The sequence below is a fragment of the Patagioenas fasciata genome, chromosome 2 (genome assembly GCF_037038585.1).
Source record: "Patagioenas fasciata isolate bPatFas1 chromosome 2, bPatFas1.hap1, whole genome shotgun sequence".
In the NCBI taxonomy this organism is placed as follows: domain Eukaryota; kingdom Metazoa; phylum Chordata; class Aves; order Columbiformes; family Columbidae; genus Patagioenas; species Patagioenas fasciata.
The window spans coordinates 60,347,009-60,368,965 of NC_092521.1; the positions used below are offsets into that span (position 1 = coordinate 60,347,009).

The window sequence follows — 21,957 nt, forward strand, 5'->3', positions numbered from 1 at the left end:
CAGCAGCAGCTGCTTTCTCTTGCCTTTCCTTCCATAGGGATCAGGATGAGAAGAAGCAGAAAGACTTGTGGGTTGACATGGAAACAGATTTAATAGAACAGTAAAGAAAGAACAGTGATACAGAGCAATACTTAGCTGCTGGAACGTGCACTGCCAGCAATGAGCCAGAAGGCAGACACTGTGAGCACAGTGAGTCCAGCAAAATGCAGAGATTACAGCAGGTGTAGAGAAGCCACGGGAGCAGGACCCCTCATGGATGTTGGCCATCCCCAGCAAGTTGGTGCTTATATACGGAACCTGACATTCATGCTATGGAATATTTCATTGATTAACCTGGATGTCGACCTAGGTGCTGTCCTGACTGTGCCCCTCTCCTACCAATTTGCACCTGCAGCTGGATGACTGAAGAAGTCTTTGATTTCTCTGACAACAGTCAAGATATCAGTGAGTTCTAACATTCTCTTCGTACCAAATCCCAAACGCTGGAAAGCTACTGGATGAAAACACTAACCTTATTCCAGGGTGCTATCTTATTATTCTCACACTAAATCCAAAACAGAAAACTGTGCTAGTTACTACGAAGAAAAGTTTCTAACTGTATGGAAAATTACTTGAATTTCTGCTAACTCAGCGCACTCAGCAAACATAATAGTCACTCACTTGCCAAATACAACCTTTCACATCTTCTGTAGGAATTGGAAGCACAAGCAGATTTTGTAGAATAAAAGCAGCCTGCAAGAAACAAAAGCATCAATATTGCCTTGTAGCCATCACATCAGATTGAACAGCACAGTCTTCATTACTATTCTATTACTTTAGACGTATGTTGAAACACAAAGAATTTTCATGTTCATGTTGGAAAAAAAAATATATTTAGACAGATGTAACCTAAAACCCCTTAAACTTCACCTGTGAGAGATGTCATATTAGGGAACGGCCTAAGAAAAGACTGGTAAGAAAAAAAAAAAAAACAACAAGGAAGAAAAGGAATAGAAATCACTAGAAAACATACTTATTTTTTAATAAAATACTTTCACTGTTCCAGTAGTCAATCCTGTTGAATGAGTATTATCTAACAAGAACAATCTGTCTTAGTCATTGGAAAACAAGACAGATCTTATAACTGGAGTTGATAGAAAGTTCCAAAGAAAAAAAAATTTAAATACAGTATTACAGTATTTAATTTATTTAAATTTAAATATTAAATTTATTTACTGTATTTAAATTACAGTTTAAATATAGTATTCCATAGTTCAACATGCTGTTCTACCAGAGTATAAACTTTCAGTTCTCACAAATAAACCTTAGTGGCCTAGGCAAACCAGAGTAATTCACATCTGCAATGATGAGATATTTACTAAAGATCAGGTGATGAGCTTGTACCAAAGCACAGGAACAAAACAGACATTAAAATCTGGGCTAATTTGTTATGCTTTAGCAACCTATTTGTCTGCCTGTGTAAACCTTAAAGTTTTTATGTATTCACTTGTATCGTTCAGATCATTTCTGCTTTTACACTAATCATCGGTATTTGTTGCTTCTCAAGAAATTCTAAATAAGAAGCTAAACATTTATTTTAATTAGATTTAACTTAGAAAGCAGTAGGTGTTGTGCAGCAGAGACTAGACACATAGAAAAAGAAATTTCTTCTGCATGAAAATAAACTTGGCAATCTAATACAGCAGAAGGACACAAGAAACTTACCTCTCTGCGTACCATACTACATTCAGATTGGTCCAGAAGGATGTTTATCACCGTTCCCCACAGGCCTCCTGAAATGTTCTGGCAACTTTCTGCTAAAGCAATACATCCTGCTTCAAGAGATGTAAGAGCTGATCCTATTCCAAGTGCTGTAAATCTGACCTGGTACATATAAGTACAACACAAAGTGATATTTCTTATAGTAATTAGCAACACATTTTTTTCAATAACTAAGTTGTATCAACTGAATCTGGAGCTTAAGGGAATAATTTAAAAAGAACAAGCTCTTTTCTTATATTGCTCTGGCCCTATACTCATAGTTACAACTATGCGTATGTAAAAATGACAGAATACTTAAAAATACTAATATAGTCTTCAATAGTCTTCACATTTTACCACTTTAAAATAGTTCTATTTAGCAAACTCATATAATTTAACAGATTTGCATCAAATACATTTGCTCTAAATTTGTAGTTCATGTAAATGTTCCTGCTTTGCAGCTAAATAACAGCAATGCCAATGAAAACTGCCTAGGAAACATGGTGAGTGACTAACAAAAGCACAGAAGACAAAAGAGGTAGGGAACGATTTCTCAGATGATGTTCACATGGAAACATTCTCCCTATTTTGTTGTTACTGATCATTTAGGATATAGTCAGTAACACTCTAAAGAATGCAAAACAGTAGTTTCAATATTAAATAAACTAATTAAACAAAAGTTTTACGAATATTTAAGGGTCAAAATAAGATATCAACTTAACATCGCCGTAACTAACCTCAGGGTCTCTATCTACCCATAAAGGAATGAGCCATGCCAGACCTAGCTGAGAAAGAACTTGTTCTTCACTGTTATCATAAGACAAAGACCAAAGAGATATCCAGTCCTGATTAGAAAACAGAAAATAAATTAAGAAATTATCTTACAAGTCTTTCAATGCCATGCCAGTCTACCAACAGCCTAAGCTACCAATTACATATAGAACTGATGAAATAGACATCTGGAATTTGGAGAAAGCAACTCTACTGTTATTTCTAGTTACATGTGTATTCAATCATATCGAAAAGTTTCAACTTGCTGCTATCACAGATACTAGTAAGAGTAGATTTTAATTCTCAAAAGTGATTGCACTAAATTGTTGACAAAAGCCATTTTGTCCAAACTAGCAAATTTAGCTCTCAAAATATACACATGAACAGAAAGTACAGATATGAGTTTTGCTAATCAGTGTGATAGCTCCTTTTATAGGTGAGACAATAATTATTTCATGTATACATATCCCTTCATGTTTACATATATTTACGCATGTGAAAGAATATACACATGTATGTGAAAAAATATTAGATAGCTTGTTCTCTCGACAAGGCTGAAGAAATAATGCTGCTATAAATGCTTAAATCTATTCACCCTACATAAAATCCTGATTCATTGTTTCTGAAAGAAGGCCTTTCTAAATCCAGAGAATTATTTGCAGAATGATTTCAGTAAGGTTAGAACTAAATCTTCAGCTTTCTTGTATACTATACTCCATCCAATTCATTTATCTAAGATTATATACTAAATGACATTACCAGATACCTATTTTTTATTTTTATAATCTGTTGCAAGTAAAATATATCTCTGCATATCCCTTACACATGACAAGATAAGGACAACTAATGCACTCACCGTATCCTTGGCTTGAGCCATCATTTCATGAGATAAGTGAAGCAAGCAAAGAACCGTGCTTTTCGTAACACCTTTTCCCATGAAGGACATAGCATTTCCTCCCCATTCAACATAAAATGATGAGATGACCTAAGAGTGGAGGTGCAAATTCATGGTAGCTTTACTGTAAGCAGTACACAGGTAGAGTATAAACTGTCCTATCCACTACTAAACTCACTAAAATATGGTAGCTTTTTAGCTAAATTTTAAGAATGTATTTATTTATGAGTCATTTGGTCATCAGAGGTTTAACCATTTGGAAACCATTCCAAGTTCAATGTTTTTGATTTATTTCTTCAAATGAAGAAGGCAGTGGAGCTTAACAGTAAGGACAATATTAAACAGAAAACTGAACGTTTGATTTAGATGGAAAAAGTCCATTTATTGTACCTAGTTTTTTGTGCTATGATTGGAATTAAAAACATAATTTATTTTCAAAATTCTGTGTTCAAGAAAAAAGGTCATTAATATCTTTCATTGTGATTCGAACTAGAATAAATATATCGGCTTTCTATATCAAATTCTAATGAACGGAAATAAAGGTTACTGGAACGTAACATAAAATAAACTGTCTCTAATCAAATATCTAACCATATATGTTAAAATAAGAAACAAGCTGCTTTCACATAAACACACCCAAAAATATATTTTAAAAAATTATAATCTTAAGACTCACACTTTTAGACGCATTCTTCCTCCCCAGAGCATGGCAATTTTAACCTCTTCATTTTTACTGCTGTTCCTTCTTTCAGTTCCCACCCTACATGAATTCTTCCAAACCCACTTTTTCTCCTGTCCCCCAAAATAAACCTATATTTACTTCCAAGTTTAGGCCAAATAAAACTGTATAATTCTTCTGTACATAGAGTTTGTGTATTACCAGTTGATTTCATTCCATAGCATTTATTATGACTGTACAGCAATAGTCTTTCTTTCACATGACAACATCTATAACCTTGGTGTCAATTTTAGTCTACATTTCAAGCTGCAAAACTCTCCTAATCAAAAAGCTCTAAAGTATTTATTTCTATTTGAGAAATCTTGGCAAGTTAAGACTGTCCCCTAATATCACAAAATCATATCACAAATATGATAATCATCTGCAGACAAACTTTCCTGACACTTATCTGGTTGTTATTCATATAATTCAGAATCACAAATGAATTAAAACCACTTACAGACTTTTTCAAGCCTCAACCAATGCAACCAATAGATTTTAGTATTTGAACCTACGAAGAAAACTTCTAAACATATCTACCTTACTGAATACCCATAAAACAATCTGAAAGGTAGATCTGTGCTTTTCCTACAGTTTTAAGAAGACTGGAGTTTTCGAAAGATGTGATTTTAGGAGCAAAACCTATTTATGTATCACATTTGACTCAAACAAATAAGAACACTGAAAACAAGATTAAATTTTGGCTTCCCAACAACTGCAGCACCTTGAATCACCTCTTCTCTGCTTTCTCTGGGTTAATAACGTGCTTAATAAGTTACTGTTCCCCTAGGTCCCCTGTCACACATGGATTTTGCCTGTGGGAGAATATATTGGATTTTTTACTGTTTTAGTTGTTCAAAAAAAACAAACAAACATACAAAACTACATTTATTTTTCATCTTACTTTAACTGTAGTCACTTTATATTATCTCTTATTTAGGGGATGAAGGCACACACAATACAAACAATTATCATAAGTATAGATACACATCACTCAATCTAGCCTCCATATTCTTGTTATCTTCTTAGAAGAAAAAAGAACCTTTCCCACACCTATTCGAAATGCTTATATTCACTAAAAGTACATCCTTTAAACGCATTCAACACAAAAGTTAAGTTACAACACAAACTACCTACCTCAAGAAGACCTGTTAAATATTTCTTACAAATTGCAACAGGTTCAACTTCAGCAGAACAGGTACTCCAGTCTGGAAGTGCAGTAACATGAACCATCCCCCGTAATGTTCTCTCCAGTGAAGGAAGTCCATAAAAATGTGGTGCATCTGTTAGCCTTAAACACTGCAGCAGCTTCAGAGCCAGCTCGGTTCTGAAAGATCCAGCAAGTTCCAAGCCTTCTCTGATTTATTTATATTAAAAAACAAACAAACAAACAAACCTGTCAACATGAAACTATTATAATGCATCATTTTACAAGAGGCCAATGCCTCATTCTTCTCTTGGTCTATGAGTCTCAGAATCTCAAGTAGATACTATTGCCTTATGTACACAGTAGCATGGAATTAAATTTTACATTTCTAGCTTCAACCAGGTTCTGAAAGCATAATATTGCATCTAATTATCAGAGTTCTGCTTAACTAAAAAAGGACAATTATTAAGGAGCACGTTAAACAAAAGCAAGAGATTGAAGACTATGGGTAACATAACAAGAACAGTTGCAAAGATTAGTAGCCACACTTATGTTTCTTCTGGTTCAAGAGCCAAGTTTAAAAGTATTTCCTGCAAAATACCATCAATCTAGAATTCAGGTAGACAGAAAGTACAGGAGTATGAGATATAACTAGCAGGGATTTCCATAACCCTTCCCTTTCCAGCTGTCAAAATTTTTAGAAAATTAATAACTGTGTGGGAAGAATGAAGAAGGTAATGTTTTGAAAGTATCTTTACAGTTATGTTGTGGCACTTCAATAAACAAATATCTTAAGCTGCAATTCTAGTATCTCTTACAATACACTTGAACAGAAAGATTTAGTGTGGGAAGATGTTATATTAGAAAAATCAAGAAAAACAATAAATTATTACTGCTGTGCACTGATATACTGTATTAGGCCAAAAAGGAGTTCAATAAAAATAAGCATTTGTTGATATTTCAAATATTGCAATGTTTTACTTTACTTTAAATAAATGTTACACAATCAACCAAGTTATCATTTGCTTGTGCAAAATTCCAGCAGTGAAAAAGTCCATCTTATCCCTGCAATTAGTGTAATTATAATTTGCGGAAGAAGTGACCACTAGTACATAGTCAAGTTTTGCAGTTAATTTCCTAATTTTACTGTGAAAAGGCCTATCTAACATCGTTCTTCAGTTCAAGAGAAGTATATTCCATTTTTACAGTTTAAAATGATTGAGTCATGATGTAATTCTATTCAAATTCTGACAAAGATACAGCAGCAGTAGGTATTATGATCCCCTGTCAGAATTACATGGGAAGGTCCATTTACACTGTACCTGTCAGTCACTGACACAGAACAAAATAATAATGTATTAAAAAGACGAATAAGTTCTTTATCCAGTTGCTGCCTGACAGCAGTCTGTATTTCATCTACTTCATCCCTTTCTTGGGATTCTGGTCGCACCAGGAGGCCCAAAAGAGATTTTGGTTTCTACAAGAAACAAATAAAAATACAGTCACATAATGCATTGTTTAAATCCTATGTTATTACCCACACTAACGCAATTTTTCTGTTGAAAGCCTGCAGATCACACACACTATAAATGACAAATTCCATTATTATTTTACTAAAACATGCTTCTGCAAAAAGCACAGTAAAAAAAATTCCAATAATTACCAATTACTTGAATCTACTAAATGTCAAAAAAGAATCTACTACTAAGGCCTTCAAAAACTCCTGGAATGAAAGAAAAGTCAAAGTCACATACATCATTAACTTGCAATAAACAAATAGACCACAAAAACCAAAAAACACAGAATAGAATGCATCTTGTATGTCTTAGTTGCTTGAAAGACTTAAAATCACTTGATATAAAATTTAATATTAATATATTGAATGGGCCATACAAAATGTTATAGGATTTCCTTTTCACCCATATAAACTGAAGTACCTGAATTCTATACATAATTCAAATAAATCTACTAGCACTTTTAGATTTTATTTTAAAATGAGAAAATGCAAGTGCACGCAGACCGTACTTAAAACACGATTTCCCTTGTAAGACCATGAATGATCCTGTATGAGGGCAGTGTGCCCTTGCTTTGTGAAGAAGAGTACTTTGCAAACTCCTAAAACTGCAGCCATCACTTTTATCTTTGTAATTTACCTACTGTTTTTATTCAGCAAGACTGAATTATTGTATTTTACTAAATGTTTTATACTGCTTTATGATGTTCATTTCCTATTTGCTTTTACACTTTCCAATTTCACACATCTTAAATGAACAGTATTGGACAGAATTGATCTCTCAAATAGAAAGAAGTCTAGAAAAACTGAAAAGAAAATAATTATGTTATTTCAATATTATACATGCATTTTAACTACAGCAATTCTAGACTCATATAATACCTCCCTCATGCTTATAAAATTATTTTACTTAGACATATTACAACCATTTAATAACAAACCTGAAGTGACAGACACAATGAAAGCAAAAACTTCCATCCTAACTTTCAAATCTGATCCTTAATGGAAGACAGATAACGTTCATTTATATCTCTTTACCAAACAGAAAGTTCCAACACACCTGTATGGAACCTCACTCTTCAAGGCATATAGATTAACACATATGTAGTCACATAGCTAACCATACTTTTTACAGCTATATATGTATGCACACACATGTATGTGTGTACAGTTACACAGCCATGTCATATAATTATATATATAGATATACACACATATAGAGCTCTGCAGAGCTAACTATAGTTATATGGCTCTCTATAACCATATTACCACAGTTAACTACACCAGAGCAAGGCACACACAGGTAGATGTTGTTTGCTTTCAGCAAAAACAAAAAATATCTGAGTTTAGAGAAACCATTCATATAATAAAAAAAAGAAGGAAATTTACTTTTGTTCAAAGTTAACCTCCCCAAACACTAAAAACCAGCACTGACAACAAAGTAGAAGACATTAATACCACAAGATCTGATTGTCTTGCTTTTGTCGAGAGAAGTTGTTTTCCTTGAAGAACTCACCAGAAACAAACCAGCCAAACAGTTCACAGTTAAAGCATTTCTCACAATCTACAGCTAACTTCTCAAGTATATTCTTACATTTTTAAGCAATGATTTCAGGATCCACTTGAGATGGTCTGACTCCAAATTTGATCTCTGCTCTCTGAGCAGCTTGTTTAAAAATCTTAAGACATCTACTAAGAGCTTCTCATCCTCCAGAGAAGCCGGAAGCACTTGCAGAAACCTGCAATAAACCCAAAAATATTTACTTTCATACTTGTACCACATTAAAAGAGAGTTTAAGATATCAGCCTTATAGAGCTGAAGCCATCTGCAAATATGGAATTATATACAGTAAATATGTATATAGTATATATTTATATATAACAAATATGGAATTATATTGATTATGCTATAGGCACACCAAATTACATATATGTAAATAATTTACATAAAATAGTGACTACACTAAATTGCTATACTTACATAATATTGTACATTTATTATGTATTATTACAATATAAAATTGTTACATTTATTAAAAAGTGTATTTACATATAGTAACATGGAATTGCATAAATAAAGGTAGAAAGTAGTAAAGTACAAGTAAAATAGTAAAAAAATTTGGATAGGGCCACAGACAAAAAAAGAAAATGTTAATTAGTTATTAAACACTAGCAACTAATACTAATAGTAAAGCCTACTTGTGCATTTTAAATAACCTCTATTTTAAATATAGTATTCTTATTTTTTGCTGGTTTTGTGTATGTGAATTACAGAACCACATAATCATTGAGGCTGGAAGAGACCTCTGGAGGTCACCTGGTCCAACCTCCCTGCTCATGCAGAAGCACCTGGAGTCAGTTGCTCAGGACCATGTCCAGGCAGTTTTTGAATATTTCCAAGGATGGAAACACCACAACCTCTCTGGTCAACCTGTGCCAGTGCTTGGTCACCTTCACAATAAAGTGTTTCCTGATGTTTAGAGGGAGTCTCCTGCATTTCAGGTTGTGCCCATTGCTCCTTGTCCTGTCACTGGGCACCAATGGAATGTCTGGCTACATGTTTTTTATACTCCCCCTTCAGGTATTTTTACACATTGATAAGATCCCCACTCTCAGCCTTCTCTTTTCCAGACTAACCAGTCCGAGCTCTCTCAGCCTTTCTTCATAGGAAACACGCTCCAGTCTTTCATCATCTTTGTGGTGCTTTGTTGAAGTCTCTCCAGAATGTCCACGTCTCTCTTGTAGTGGGGAGTTCAGAGCTGGACACAGAGCTCCAGGTGTGGTCTCACCAGTACCAAGTGGAGGGGAACAATCACCTGCCTTGTCCTGCTGGCAACACTTCTCCTGATGCAGTCCAGGATACCGTTAGCCTTCTTTGTTGCAAAGGCACATTGCTGTCTCATGTTCAACTTGGTGTTCACCTGGAGCCCCATGTCCTTTTCTGAAAAGCTGTTTTCCAGCTTGGTGAGCCCCAGCATATACTGATGCCTGGGGCTATCCCTCCCAGGGGCAGGACTCTGCACCTCCCCTTGTTGAACTGCATGAGGTTTCTGACAGCTCACTTCAGCCTGTTAAGGTCCCTCTGGATGGTAGCACAACCCTCTGATGTACCAGTCACTTCTCCCAGTTTTGTAACATAAGCAAAATTGCTAGAGGGTGCATTCTGCCCCATGATCCCAATCATCAATGAAGATGATGAACAGGATCGGATGCAATGCTGATCCTTGGGGCACATTGCTAGTTACTGCCTTCCAACTGGACTTCCATACAATGGATCACAGTATCACAGTATGTTTGGGATTGGAAGGGACCTCAAAAGATCATCTAGTCCAATCCCCCTGCTGGAGCAGGAACGCCTAGGTGAGGTCGCACAGGAATGTGTCCAGGCGGGCTTTGAATGTCTCCAGGGAAGGAGACTCCACAACCTCCCTGGGTAGCCCAGCTGTCCAGTCAGTTTACCATCTATCTCACTGTCTGCCACCTCATCAGCTTCTCTACAAGTATCTTACAACAGTCAATGTCACAAAGCCTTCTTGAAGTCAAAGTATACAATATCCACCGCTCTGCCCGCATCTACCAAGCCAGTCATTTCATTTTAGAAGATCATCAACAAGCTGGTCAAACTCAACTTCCCCTCAGGGAACCCATAGAGACCTAACTTCACCTCTGCTTGGTTGGACAATATCTCTGGATTCTTCCCAAGTGACCTGTCGCTACTTTCACCCTCTGCAGACTTCTGTTTTATCTTTGAGTTTTGGCAGGAGTTTGTTGTTCATCCATACAGGCTTCCTGGCATTTTTGGCTGACTTTCTGCTCAATGGAATAGACCACTCTTGAGCTTGGAGGCAGAGATCATATAATATTAACCAGTTTTCTTCAGTGCCTCTTCCCTTCAGGGTCTGATCCCATCAGACACTAATAATGAGATCTTTGAAGAGGGCAGAGTTTGCTCTCCCAAAATCCAACACTGTGATCTTATTTTCTGTCTTCTTCCCTCATCTCAGGATCCTGAATTCTACCACTGCATGGTCACTACAGCCAAAGCTGCCTTAGACCTTCACAAGCCTAACAAGCCCTTGCTTGTTTGTGAGCATGAGGTCCAGCAGAGTACCTCACCTCGTTGGCTTCTCTGTCACCTGGATAAGGAAGTTGTCACATTCTCTCCAGGAAACTCCTGGATTGCTAATGCCTTGCTCTGTAGTCCCTCCAGCACACAGAAGGAACAACATATACATATCAGAATCAGAGGTGCAGGGACAATCAATTCGATAAATTTGAAAATATGAAAATTAGGAAATTTACAATTTAAGCATAATTACCTTTAATGGATTTCTGTAGTTAGTATGCTTACCTGTTTATCGCTTTTTGCCAAACAAAGTTCTTCAAAGTGATTCCACAAGACCCAGAATTGCAGTTTAATGCAAGTCTGTCATTCAGAATGTAAAAACTAAGCCTAGTGAGAGCAGCCCTAACATCCCTGTGGGATACTGCCTGAACAATTGAATTAAGACAATCCTGCAGTCCACAGTTCATGTGAGTTATTTTGAGTATAAGAATGTCTTCTGAGGATAGTTTTAGCGAGTCTAAAAATCTGAAAAGGTATAAGAGATAAATGGTTAACAGTCAGTATCTTTAACAACTATTTCAGTGAGTGTGAACTCCTTCACTTCTCAGTTCAAATGAGAAGACAAGACATAAATTGCCTTATTTTTTTTTTTTTTTGTTGACCGGTCAGTCCTTTCTCCTCCTTCCCCCTCCCCCACCTTCTCCAAATAAACCCATAAAAAACAACAAACAATACCAGCGAACAACCCCAACACATTTAAATACTGAGCTGTTTGCATTCTTTGGAAAAATGGCACCTCTCAAAAGGTTACTTGAAAGGTGCTATTCACATTGTAATGAACTTTTCCTCCACACTATTGTAAATGTTGGCCACTTGGACTATATTATTTTCCTGTTTTCTTTTTAAGAAACTGCTTTGGTTTTGCCTGAGGGAACTTAAGATGAAAATGATTTATCAAATCAACAACTGCCAAGTTTCCAATGGCTCAGAATCACATGGTTTACTAATAAAACTCATAGGACCCCTTACAGGACACGAGGAAAAAAAAAAAATTGTCAAGACAGAGAGAGACATAGATACAAGCATTTCAGTCCAAATAAACCAAGAATCTTCTAAGATTATGAGTTCTGCATACAAAATAGTCTCAGAGAAATTATGCTTAGTCAAGAACTAACCAAAACAAGAGAATTTTCTTCATTATCTACCGTAATTCTTAGTATCACCATCAACAAGAATAATTATTTGAAATTTAAATGCCCAAGGACAGAGAAACAATAAGTAATGCAACTATAAAGGAAAAACAACAAAAGAACCCCACACAATGACTACTAGAAACACAGCTACAGAGCCCACTTAAAACTGTTTGAAATTCGTCTGACCATAAAGAAAAGTTGGATCAAGTTCTAGATTTCATGTATAAGTGAAATTTAGGTAAAACATTAGCTGTGACTACATATTTACACCCTCTTGAGGCGTGATTCTTTACATTTAAAAAGACAGCATTCTCAAACCAGCAAAAACTTGAACTGCTGTTTGAAGTCGAATACTAATTTAAATACTTGACGGAATGTTGATTTAATAGCAATACATGGAGATAAAACTGCTCACGTTTCTGCTTCCTTCTCATAGTTTATCAGTTGCAATAGGTTTTCAATCCCATGGTTCCATGACAGATTCCAAGCCATCTTGAGCATATCTGACACAGGTTTCATAGCCAAGTACTCAGAAGATAATGGCACCACAACAGTATTAGGGCTAACTACATGATGACCTGTGATCCTCACTGGGAGATGATACCTAAAAAAAAAAGTAAAAATAAAATAAAGGGTTTGGTTTTGGTTTGGAGAGGGTTGTGGGTTTGTTTGTTTTGAGTTTTTTTTGTTTGGTTTGGGGTTTTTTTGTGGGGTTTTTTTGGTTGGTTGGGGATTTTTTTGGTTGGTGGGGTTTTTTTGTTTTGTTTTAAATACTCTATTAGAGCAAGCTTTTAAATTTGCCAATTAAGTTTTTGAAACTCTTTGTCAGAGAACTAAGTCTTGAAGAAAAAACTCCATGTTTAAAAATGCAGACAACTTTGGATTTAACATCAACTGTTTCCCTTCATTCTCATACCTCCATACTTCAGGAAGGAGAGCAAATGGAAAGAAACAAAGTTAATGGTAATAAAAAAACAAAACAAAACAAAACACACACAACAACAACAACCACCAAAAAAACCTACCACAACAAAAACCACAACCGACCTATACATACCTTCTAACAACAGCAACAGGTAAACTAAAGGCAGGTAGGCCAGTATCATTAACGGTTATATCATCAGCCCTGCAAGAGATTAAGCTATAATTATTAATCTCTATTTTAAACTTCAATTTTCTACTAATGTTACACTTATTATTTCTTTATTATTCAGATATAGCCGCATTTTTTCCTCCAGCTAGCGCTTTAGTAACCCATTGATGAGTAAGTTGTATTAATAAATGTTTCTTCATGCTTATGCAATATTAAGATAGTTCTTATATCACACACATATAGAATACTTGGTGCAGATGTATTGCACATAAAAATTAAATTAAAGATAACATACCAAAGCACATGCTTGCTTTCTTTTTTTCTATTAGAGAAAAAACATACAGTATAATTCTTCTCAGTATATTTCATGTGTGTGAATTCTAAAAGCATATTTTTCTGAAGTATACACAAATTTCAAATAACAAAATACCATAAACTGAGGTATGTTAGTTAAGGATTATTGCTACACTTAAAAGCCAAAGTAAATAGGAGAATTCTAAGTACATTAAACACAACTACAGTTAGGTATTTGATTTGTAGTTTCCATTTATGGAAAACATAGATTCCAGACCAATCTGGGTTTTTTGAAAATTCAAGAAAACTTAAAATTAACATTGAGGTACAAAGTATTTATACTGCAAAAATATGCCATGTAGACCTATACAGCATGCAACTCAAATAGTGAAACAATTTGCTTGGCCTACAAATATGCAACTTTGGATATTTAAAAGGCTGGGGGATAATTTGTTTGGAGATATATAGAGAGTGCAGGAGGCGGGGAGAGAGCGCGCGCGGGAGGCGGGGAGAGAGCGCGCGCGGGAGGCGGGGAGAGAGCGCGCGCGGGAGGCGGGGAGAGAGCGCGCGCGGGAGGCGGGGAGAGAGCGCGCGCGGGAGGCGGGGAGAGAGCGCGCGCGGGAGGCGGGGAGAGAGCGCGCGCGGGAGGCGGGGAGAGAGCGCGCGCGGGAGGCGGGGAGAGAGCGCGCGCGGGAGGCGGGGAGAGAGCGGGAGAGGGGGGGCGGGGAGAGAGCGGGAGAGGGGGGGCGGGGAGAGAGCGGGAGAGGGGGGGCGGGGAGAGAGCGGGAGAGGGGGGGCGGGGGGGGCGGAGAGGGAGCGGAGGGGGGGAGAGAGGGAGGGAGAGAGGGAGGGAGAGAGGGAGGGAGAGAGGGAGGGAGAGAGGGAGGGAGAGAGGGAGGGAGAGAGGGAGGGAGAGAGGGAGGGAGAGAGGGAGGGAGAGAGGGAGGGAGAGAGGGAGGGAGAGAGGGAGGGAGAGAGGGAGGGAGAGAGGGAGGGAGAGAGGGAGGGAGAGAGGGAGGGAGAGATCTAAACTTTTTTCATTAAAGCCTTAAGTTTTTACTAGTTAATATGCCATTAAATAGTTGTTTCTTCATACCATATTTCGGTTCTTGCTACTTCATCAAACAACAGAAGACAAAGCAATACTGTAGTTTCAGTTAAAACAGCACGATCATTTTGGAATATCAGGGAAACTGAATAAAATAAAGATATTTAAAAGTATGTTAGGAAAACACTGACATTTAATAATACACAGAAGGACACTGATTAAAAACAACTGATTCACACAGTCATTTTGCCACCATCTTCAAGAGATGCCACAACATGGGTAACACTAGCACACTATGACTTATGTTCTAGCTATAAGAGACCCTGATGTGATCCGAAGTTCTAAAAAGGCTTTTGCTTGAACAGCTAACCATATTTCACACTTTTTTTTTCCCCACAAATGTAATTAAATTAAAAAAAGCATCTTTACCTCTGAATAACACGAGCAATAAAGATGATTGCTGTGCTAGGGATAGACGAACAACTGGATCAGCATATACAAGTTTGCGTAACAGTGTTAGACACGGTAACACAATGGATTCCATAAGCTGCAGGAACAGAGAAAAAGATTAAATACAGAAAATCATTAGGATAATCTGTTATGAGATGCTTAATATAATCAGTCATGCTAAGAAGGAATACATTCCATCATCTATAGCAGAGAAACCTAGAACAATGGTTTTTACCTTGCCATCCACACTTATACATTCACTAAGGTAAGCCAAAATCTTTTCTATCACACCCAACTTTTTCACAACGCCGTGCATTTTGATATCTGTAGGAAAAAACAAAAGAGAGTAAGAATCACTGGTTCTGCACCAATTTAATATTGAACTTCTTTCTGCAAGATCACAAACTCTTGCTGTTGAGAGAAAGTTTCCAAAATTGCCCATCAACAAAACAAGTACAGCTCTGGTTTTACCAAGGCAACTCTCCACAAGCCTTGATATCTGACTACAGTAGCCTCCTGAACAGTAGATTCTTAAGTATCTTACATAATTTTCCATAAGAAATATCCTACATACTTTCCATAAGAACTTTATGTTCCACAATTACTGTGAGCCTCAGTGCAATTCAATTTCAGTCAAAAGTGGATTTCACTTGTAATATTTTAAAAGTCTTCAACAGTTTAATACGAAACTGAAAATAGTATTTACAAATCTTCAACCACCACTAGAGTATTTTCCACTGATCTCATCCTTCAGAGCATCTGGTTTAAGATTATTCAACAAAAACAAACAAACAAACAAACAAAAAACTATGTTATTTGGGTTGGTTTGGTTTGTTGTTGTGTTGCTGGGGTTTTTTGTTTGTTTTAATAATTATGACATGATTCTTCATATGGAATTTGTCTCAATAAAGCTGCATTTTTTCCTTTACAATTTCATCCTATGTTACATCTTACATTATCTTTTGACATCAGAAACCTTCGGCAGCCATAACTAAATGTATTTTACAAGACAATGTAGATATTTCCTCAATTTTGTACTCATTTTAGTTACAAGAAAAATGTAAATTTTAATACTATCTAAGACATCACTTTCCCATGGTGAAAAACACTTTTTCTGTCATTAGGATTTGAGTTCCTTGAAGGAAAACATACTTGACTCAAGAGTTTGAGTAGGTAGAACACAAACATGCAGGTTTTAAACTCTACAGTTATGACCCTGCACCAAGTCAATAATGCTCTATACAAGATTGCTTACTTGCATCTTAATTCAATCAGATCTTCTTTACCAGAATTCATAATTTTTCCACATGTGAACAACATAATTATCAAAAACAAACCACCTGTGAAAGTTAGGATTTAAGTGACTGATTATAAAGAGTAAAATGAGGAACATTTTCCCAGCAAGCCTATTAGATGAAACGTCACAGGGAGTCTGCCTCTTGATAGCAAAAGAGGGTATAATCATGGAAGCTTAGCTTGAGTTTATTGAACCTTAATTCATACAAATGACATTTCAATTCATTTTAACTGCAGTTACTATACAGGCTAAGTCAAAATGGAGGAAGAAATTCATTCACTAAGCATAAAATTAGCTCTGAGACAGGTTAACAAATTGACGAACACTCCAAAGGAAAAGCAGAAAAAAAACTCTTAAAGAGCTTACAGAATTCAGCTTATTCCTCTGTTACCCAAGGGAACTGTTTTTCTATATAGTAAGATCATTGTTTCTTATTCTTGAGGGAACAACAACAAATAACTTTTTTTATTTGAATTGGCACATTATCCACAATAGTCTTAAAATTCTGGTCCGACAATATAGATAAAAACTGCAAAGAGTACCCTTCGCAGAAACATACAGAAAACCTGCCAAAATTGCAAGGTCACACAATGATCAGCACATGAATATAAATTCTCTAAAGAATTTTACCTTCTAAAATGATAGCTAGCTGGTCAGCTGCAGACTTCCGTAAAACTAGGTCAACAGCATCAGAAGTGAAGACATCATATAGCTTTTCAACAGTTTCTGCCTAGAAGAAAAACTATATTAGATATACATCCAGTATGCTATTAAGAAACGAGGCAACCAGCCAAATTTCCTAATAGAAAGTAGAAAATAAAAAGATCTAAATTCCTTAGTAGGATGCATTTTATTAGATCCCACATGCATATAAGAAGAAAAGATACGGTTATAATCTTTTTGCAACAAATCTCTAATAATACCTGTGGAATATAGCAAGACAATAGTTTCCAGTGCACAACAGAAGCAGATTTCTAGCAAATAATGTTTAATTTATGCAGGACTACAGGAAGTTTAACGCGACACAGAAATACTGGAATATGCTTGTAGGTCTGTGAAGGCGACTGACATTTTAATGGCAATTTGGTTAGAGAAATTTAAATAATGCAACATATTCAAATAAATTTCAGGTCCTAACTTTTTGAAGGATGTAGGGGAAGAGTATACAACAAATGTACGGTGAGTGGTCAGAATATGTTTTTTCAGAGAGCAAGCACCTTAGCATTTTTTAGCATTGTTGTTAATCTGAAAGTGTTGAGGGTAAAGAAGGAAGGAGAATGGAGGGAAAATGGTAAGGGGAAAAAAAAAAAAAAAAAAAAGAAAACCAAGAGAGATACAAGTTCTCTCATAGGTCAAGTACTTGTGATTTTTCACTTTGCCAAAGCAGCAATATTAAGAAAACACAGACATGAATTTGTAATCTGTTTTAGAATATTTCACACTAAAAATTACTTGTGTTGTTTCAGTAAAACTTGATTTTGTGAGGGGAAAAAAAGCACTGTGTGAGAAAAATCACACTCTACTCATGCACAATGAAATTGTTGTAAGAAGAGCAGGTCTGTGCTCTTCATACTCCAGTCTTGCTGTTAACTTATCTGCAGAGAGAAAGAAAACAAACAAACAAACCACAAACAAACAAACAACAAACAAAAAAACCACAACCACGCAACAAGAAGAAAGAAGGCATTCTTTTCTTATTGGGGCATATGGTAGCATAATAACTACTGTTTAAGTTCACATGAAAAGAATAAGCCAATTTGTATGAAATATTGCAGCCTTCAAAAATGATAACTTCAGTGACTGGGCAGGTAGAAGAGCTGATCAATGGCACAACATACAGACAGAGTTCACTCACCTTAAATATAGGCTCTGTTTTATCATCCAGTTTTAGCTCAATAGCTCTTTCTGTAACAAATAAGTTTGAAATGCTGGAAAGCACACTACCATGCAGATGAGGACGTTTCAGGTTTGCCCCTTCTTCATTCAAAAGATGGAATGTTAAATGTTTAAGTGCTACAGAACGAACCCTAAAGGAGCAAATATACAAAAAAAAAAAAAACACACACATAAAATCCTCATACTAGACAACTTTAGCTTTAGAGTTAAAAACTAATTAGTTTATAAAATTAATACAGTGGGGGAGGTAAGTACTTAACTCAATATTGATTAATCTACCCTTCTAATCAAGCAATTGCATAACAACCAATTGGTTTTTTTAGAGTAAACATTTTTTTCATCAACATTAGAAAATGTGTTGAAATTATACAGGGCATTACTTACAACTGCTTTTTTGAGAAGAGAAGACGCAGAGCAGCCCGTAGTCTAGTAGTTCTAGGGAGAACACCCTCTCCTTTGTCAGAGGTTGTTTCACTCAAAGTGAAGATACACTTACCTAGTGTATCTTTTGTGTCAGCATAACCCTAAAACAAACAAACAAAAGGTTTCCAAAATTAAAAACATCTGCTTACTAAAAAAAGCAAATTAGATAAGGTAATTTCACTTTCAAGGGCAAAGAGAGGGTGCAGAAGGAGCAAAATTTCTGCACAAAAACAATTTAAAAAATTAATAAAAGATTATTTGTACATCTAAATCAAACTAAAGAGGTGTTTCATGGCCCAGATGTACTTTAACCTGAAACTTTACCCTTCAATCTGTTAACATGATGCTGCTCTGTAAGGCCAGTTCTATGCCATGGTCCATCTTATTCGCAGTTTCTCCCCATTTTTGCCTTGATTTTTGTGCAGTTTATGTTAAGGCTTAAGTTACATAAGCAGTTTTTCAACTTATGGCAATACTGAGGTGCACACAACAAATGACTATATAGCAGTGATATGAATAAGTAGGTATAATTATCAAGAGAAAAAGACAAAAAGTGTACTTGGATGTATTAGCTAAGTTAAATCAAAGCTAGAAAAGGCAAAAAAGCAGACATCAGACACGTGCAGTAAAATATCTAATCTGGAAGACTATAGGCTTATCACAGAAGGAAAATTTCTAGCACTAGAGAAAAGAAATAATAAAGAATTTGGATGGAACAATTAGGCTAAAAATCAGACTGAGAAAGGCAGAAGTTCCCATTACATCAAGCCAAGACTAAAGATAAAAAGAAGAAAATTCATGCATTATTACAGGTATGAAAACTAAGATCTAAGGATACGACTGACTGTTGATCCTTCTAGATTACCAGAAACAAACAAAATAAAAGCAAACATCAAAATATACAGAAAACACAGCTTACACCTATTGCTATTTGTTGAGTGCATACAGAAAACTATATAATCATCAAAGATGAGCTACAGTTTTCAAATTTAAGATATGGGGGACATTCTAATTATTAATCGATTTTTAAAAGTATGCAATATTTTAATCTATGCTTGGATTATACACTTTTATCTTTAAACCACTGAAGTCTCAGTCAACACTTGCTGATTTCTACTACAATATTTCAGAGTTTCACATTCTCATAATACCAGGTTAAAATTTGTCTACAAAGTAGTAACTTTGATAGTTAGGACCCCTATAAAACATTTCTCCATTTGACATCTGACAAATCAAGTCTGTAGGTATATAGCTGTTAATCTAGTTTCCACCTGCTACTTAGGTGAGTATTCGGTTTGTCATTTAACATGACAGTGTTGCTGCTTACATGATTTCATACATCAAATTCAAATTAAAGCACTTAAAAGTACCTGTAAAACAGGAATGACGGGGCAGAGGGCCTCAATAAACTTGTTCCAAGTCAATGCTGCCATTACTAATTGTCCCTGCAATAGATGCATCAGAATGGCCTTGGCTGTGCAGTTCACCTGCTCAACAAGAAAAAAAAACAGAAACTAATGCAACAGCCAGTGTTTCTAGGTCAGCTGGTCAATGCTGTAACGGGAAATGTTATACAAAAACATCTCAAAGAGAGTATCTGCAGACAAAATACTGCCCCTGCAGAATGCAACTTTTAAATGCCATTCACACTAAGCATAAAGTTGTTAGAAAAGCCTCTCAGAGAAAACACACAATATAATAGTTCTGCCCAAATAGCATCCAGTCATTTTCCCCTTAGAACTCTGGTCTGTCTTTTCTAAAATATTATAAAATAAATCATTACTTCAGCTTATATGCCTGTTGGCCCCTCTATCCTGCAGGTAAAACAAACTGTTTCTATTCTTTCCTGATCCTACATTTCAGGGGCATTTCATTCCCAGTCTTTACAATATGCTTCTGAAGATATGGGAGGAAAAAAGACTTAAAGCCTGTTACATGGTCATTTCACTTTCTGCATGTTTTATTAGGGCTGAATATATTACAGGAATAGAATAAAAGACACAGCTTTTCATTTTTCATTCATCTTTATTACATTTAATAGCATCATATGCATAGAACATTATTTTGTAATTCATCACAAAAGAAACTCTGGGTTTACTACAACTTCACTGTTTGCATAGCTTTTCTATATACAAGAAACCCTATGTAGTCAAAATTTCAAGTAAGCCTCAGACCACCATAAAGAATATCAACACTCACTTTGCATGCACAACAACTTATAGCTACTAAACACAGTACCTCATTCTTATCTTCCTGAAGGCCAAAAGTACAGATTTCATACAAAACTTTTGGATGAAGAAGAAAATGCACTCCACGGCAGACCGAAGACACAGGTTGAGCAACGTTATGAATACCTAAAGAGTCCTTCAGTAAAAATAAAGTTGGTCAGTTTTAAAATTCAAGATAGTCTCCACTACTACATCTTGGTTTATAAACTGCCTGAAGCTGTCATCTCATGAAAGGCTTTTTCTATGCAGTTTGGAAGACTACAGTTCTGAAAGCTAAACATTATAGCCCTAGAAGAAACATCATCTTAATAGATCACTGACTGAAAATTCCTTTTGCTACACAGGACTAAGAAATACGAAATAATTTTGTTTCTATTTTAAATAATAGTGAAATAAAAAAATTACACACACTTAATATATTTTTTGATATTACATTAAAATAAGCAAAATCTGCAAGAGGCAGGTAAAAATCTCACAAAAAATACAAGTGTCACAAAAAACTCCTATCTCTAGCATCTTTGTGCATAAATGAATTGTGCTATAAGGGCAATAAGTTTAGCTGATGTCCATTACAGCAAATAAGAATTATGATAGAATATTATATCAAAATAGAAAAGTGATTTTTATTTTGTGAGCCAATATTACTGAATAACTAAAATGTCCTGATGAATAGGATATTGCCATTCTTAATACAGAGTACAGTCATACTGTCAGGAAGCTCACACTCTTTATCCCTTGGGCTACCTTTATAAAAAAAATAGAGCAGTGACAAAATATCCATATTAAACAAAATCAAAACAATCCCCCCACCAAAACAATAACAAATTAAGGTTCTAAAACAAGTACATAAAAGGACTTACATGTTCTTAAACCCAAGCTTTTACACATAGGAAAAAAGAGGTATTTTTCTTTCACAGTTTTTCTAAGGTCTAAGCAATTACAGTGTAAACTAGCTAAAAATATTTATTCTGAAAGTGTCAGTATTTTATTAATTTGTTATTGTTTGAAAAGAACAAAAAATGAAAGGGAAGTGAAAAATTGCTATGAAGGGAATAGAACCTGTCCATGAGGAATGCATGTCCATGTAAACCTCCTGAAGTTCAACAAAGACAAGTGCAAGATCCTGCACCTGCGTCAGATCAACTCCCACTATCAGTACAGGCTGGGGAATGATGGGATTGAGAG

The 21,957-nt window shown here is 35.7% G+C and overlaps 1 protein-coding gene across 6 annotated transcripts in view; it reads right to left on the minus strand.

Moving 5' to 3' along the window:
• Positions 1-21,957, minus strand: part of RTTN (rotatin) — an 83,269-nt gene that overhangs the window by 39,132 nt on the left and 22,180 nt on the right. For all 6 annotated transcript variants that reach the window (XR_011737474.1, XM_071804286.1, XM_071804287.1 and 3 more), the window contains 18 exons: positions 20,783-20,908; positions 19,915-20,031; positions 18,506-18,645; positions 18,081-18,252; positions 16,856-16,955; positions 15,164-15,252; positions 14,908-15,025; positions 14,527-14,623; positions 13,101-13,169; positions 12,459-12,647; positions 11,136-11,375; positions 8,379-8,523; positions 6,594-6,748; positions 5,262-5,481; positions 3,368-3,496; positions 2,478-2,585; positions 1,705-1,863; positions 661-732 (listed from right to left, as the gene is read on the minus strand). Coding sequence is in view for 5 of the 6 variants with exons in the window: in XM_071804286.1 (XP_071660387.1) it covers positions 661-732; positions 1,705-1,863; positions 2,478-2,585; positions 3,368-3,496; positions 5,262-5,481; positions 6,594-6,748; positions 8,379-8,523; positions 11,136-11,375; positions 12,459-12,647; positions 13,101-13,169; positions 14,527-14,623; positions 14,908-15,025; positions 15,164-15,252; positions 16,856-16,955; positions 18,081-18,252; positions 18,506-18,645; positions 19,915-20,031; positions 20,783-20,908 (2,445 nt within the window). In the remaining variant the exon portion in view is untranslated. The remainder of the gene's footprint in view (positions 1-660; positions 733-1,704; positions 1,864-2,477; positions 2,586-3,367; positions 3,497-5,261; positions 5,482-6,593; positions 6,749-8,378; positions 8,524-11,135; positions 11,376-12,458; positions 12,648-13,100; positions 13,170-14,526; positions 14,624-14,907; positions 15,026-15,163; positions 15,253-16,855; positions 16,956-18,080; positions 18,253-18,505; positions 18,646-19,914; positions 20,032-20,782; positions 20,909-21,957) is intronic.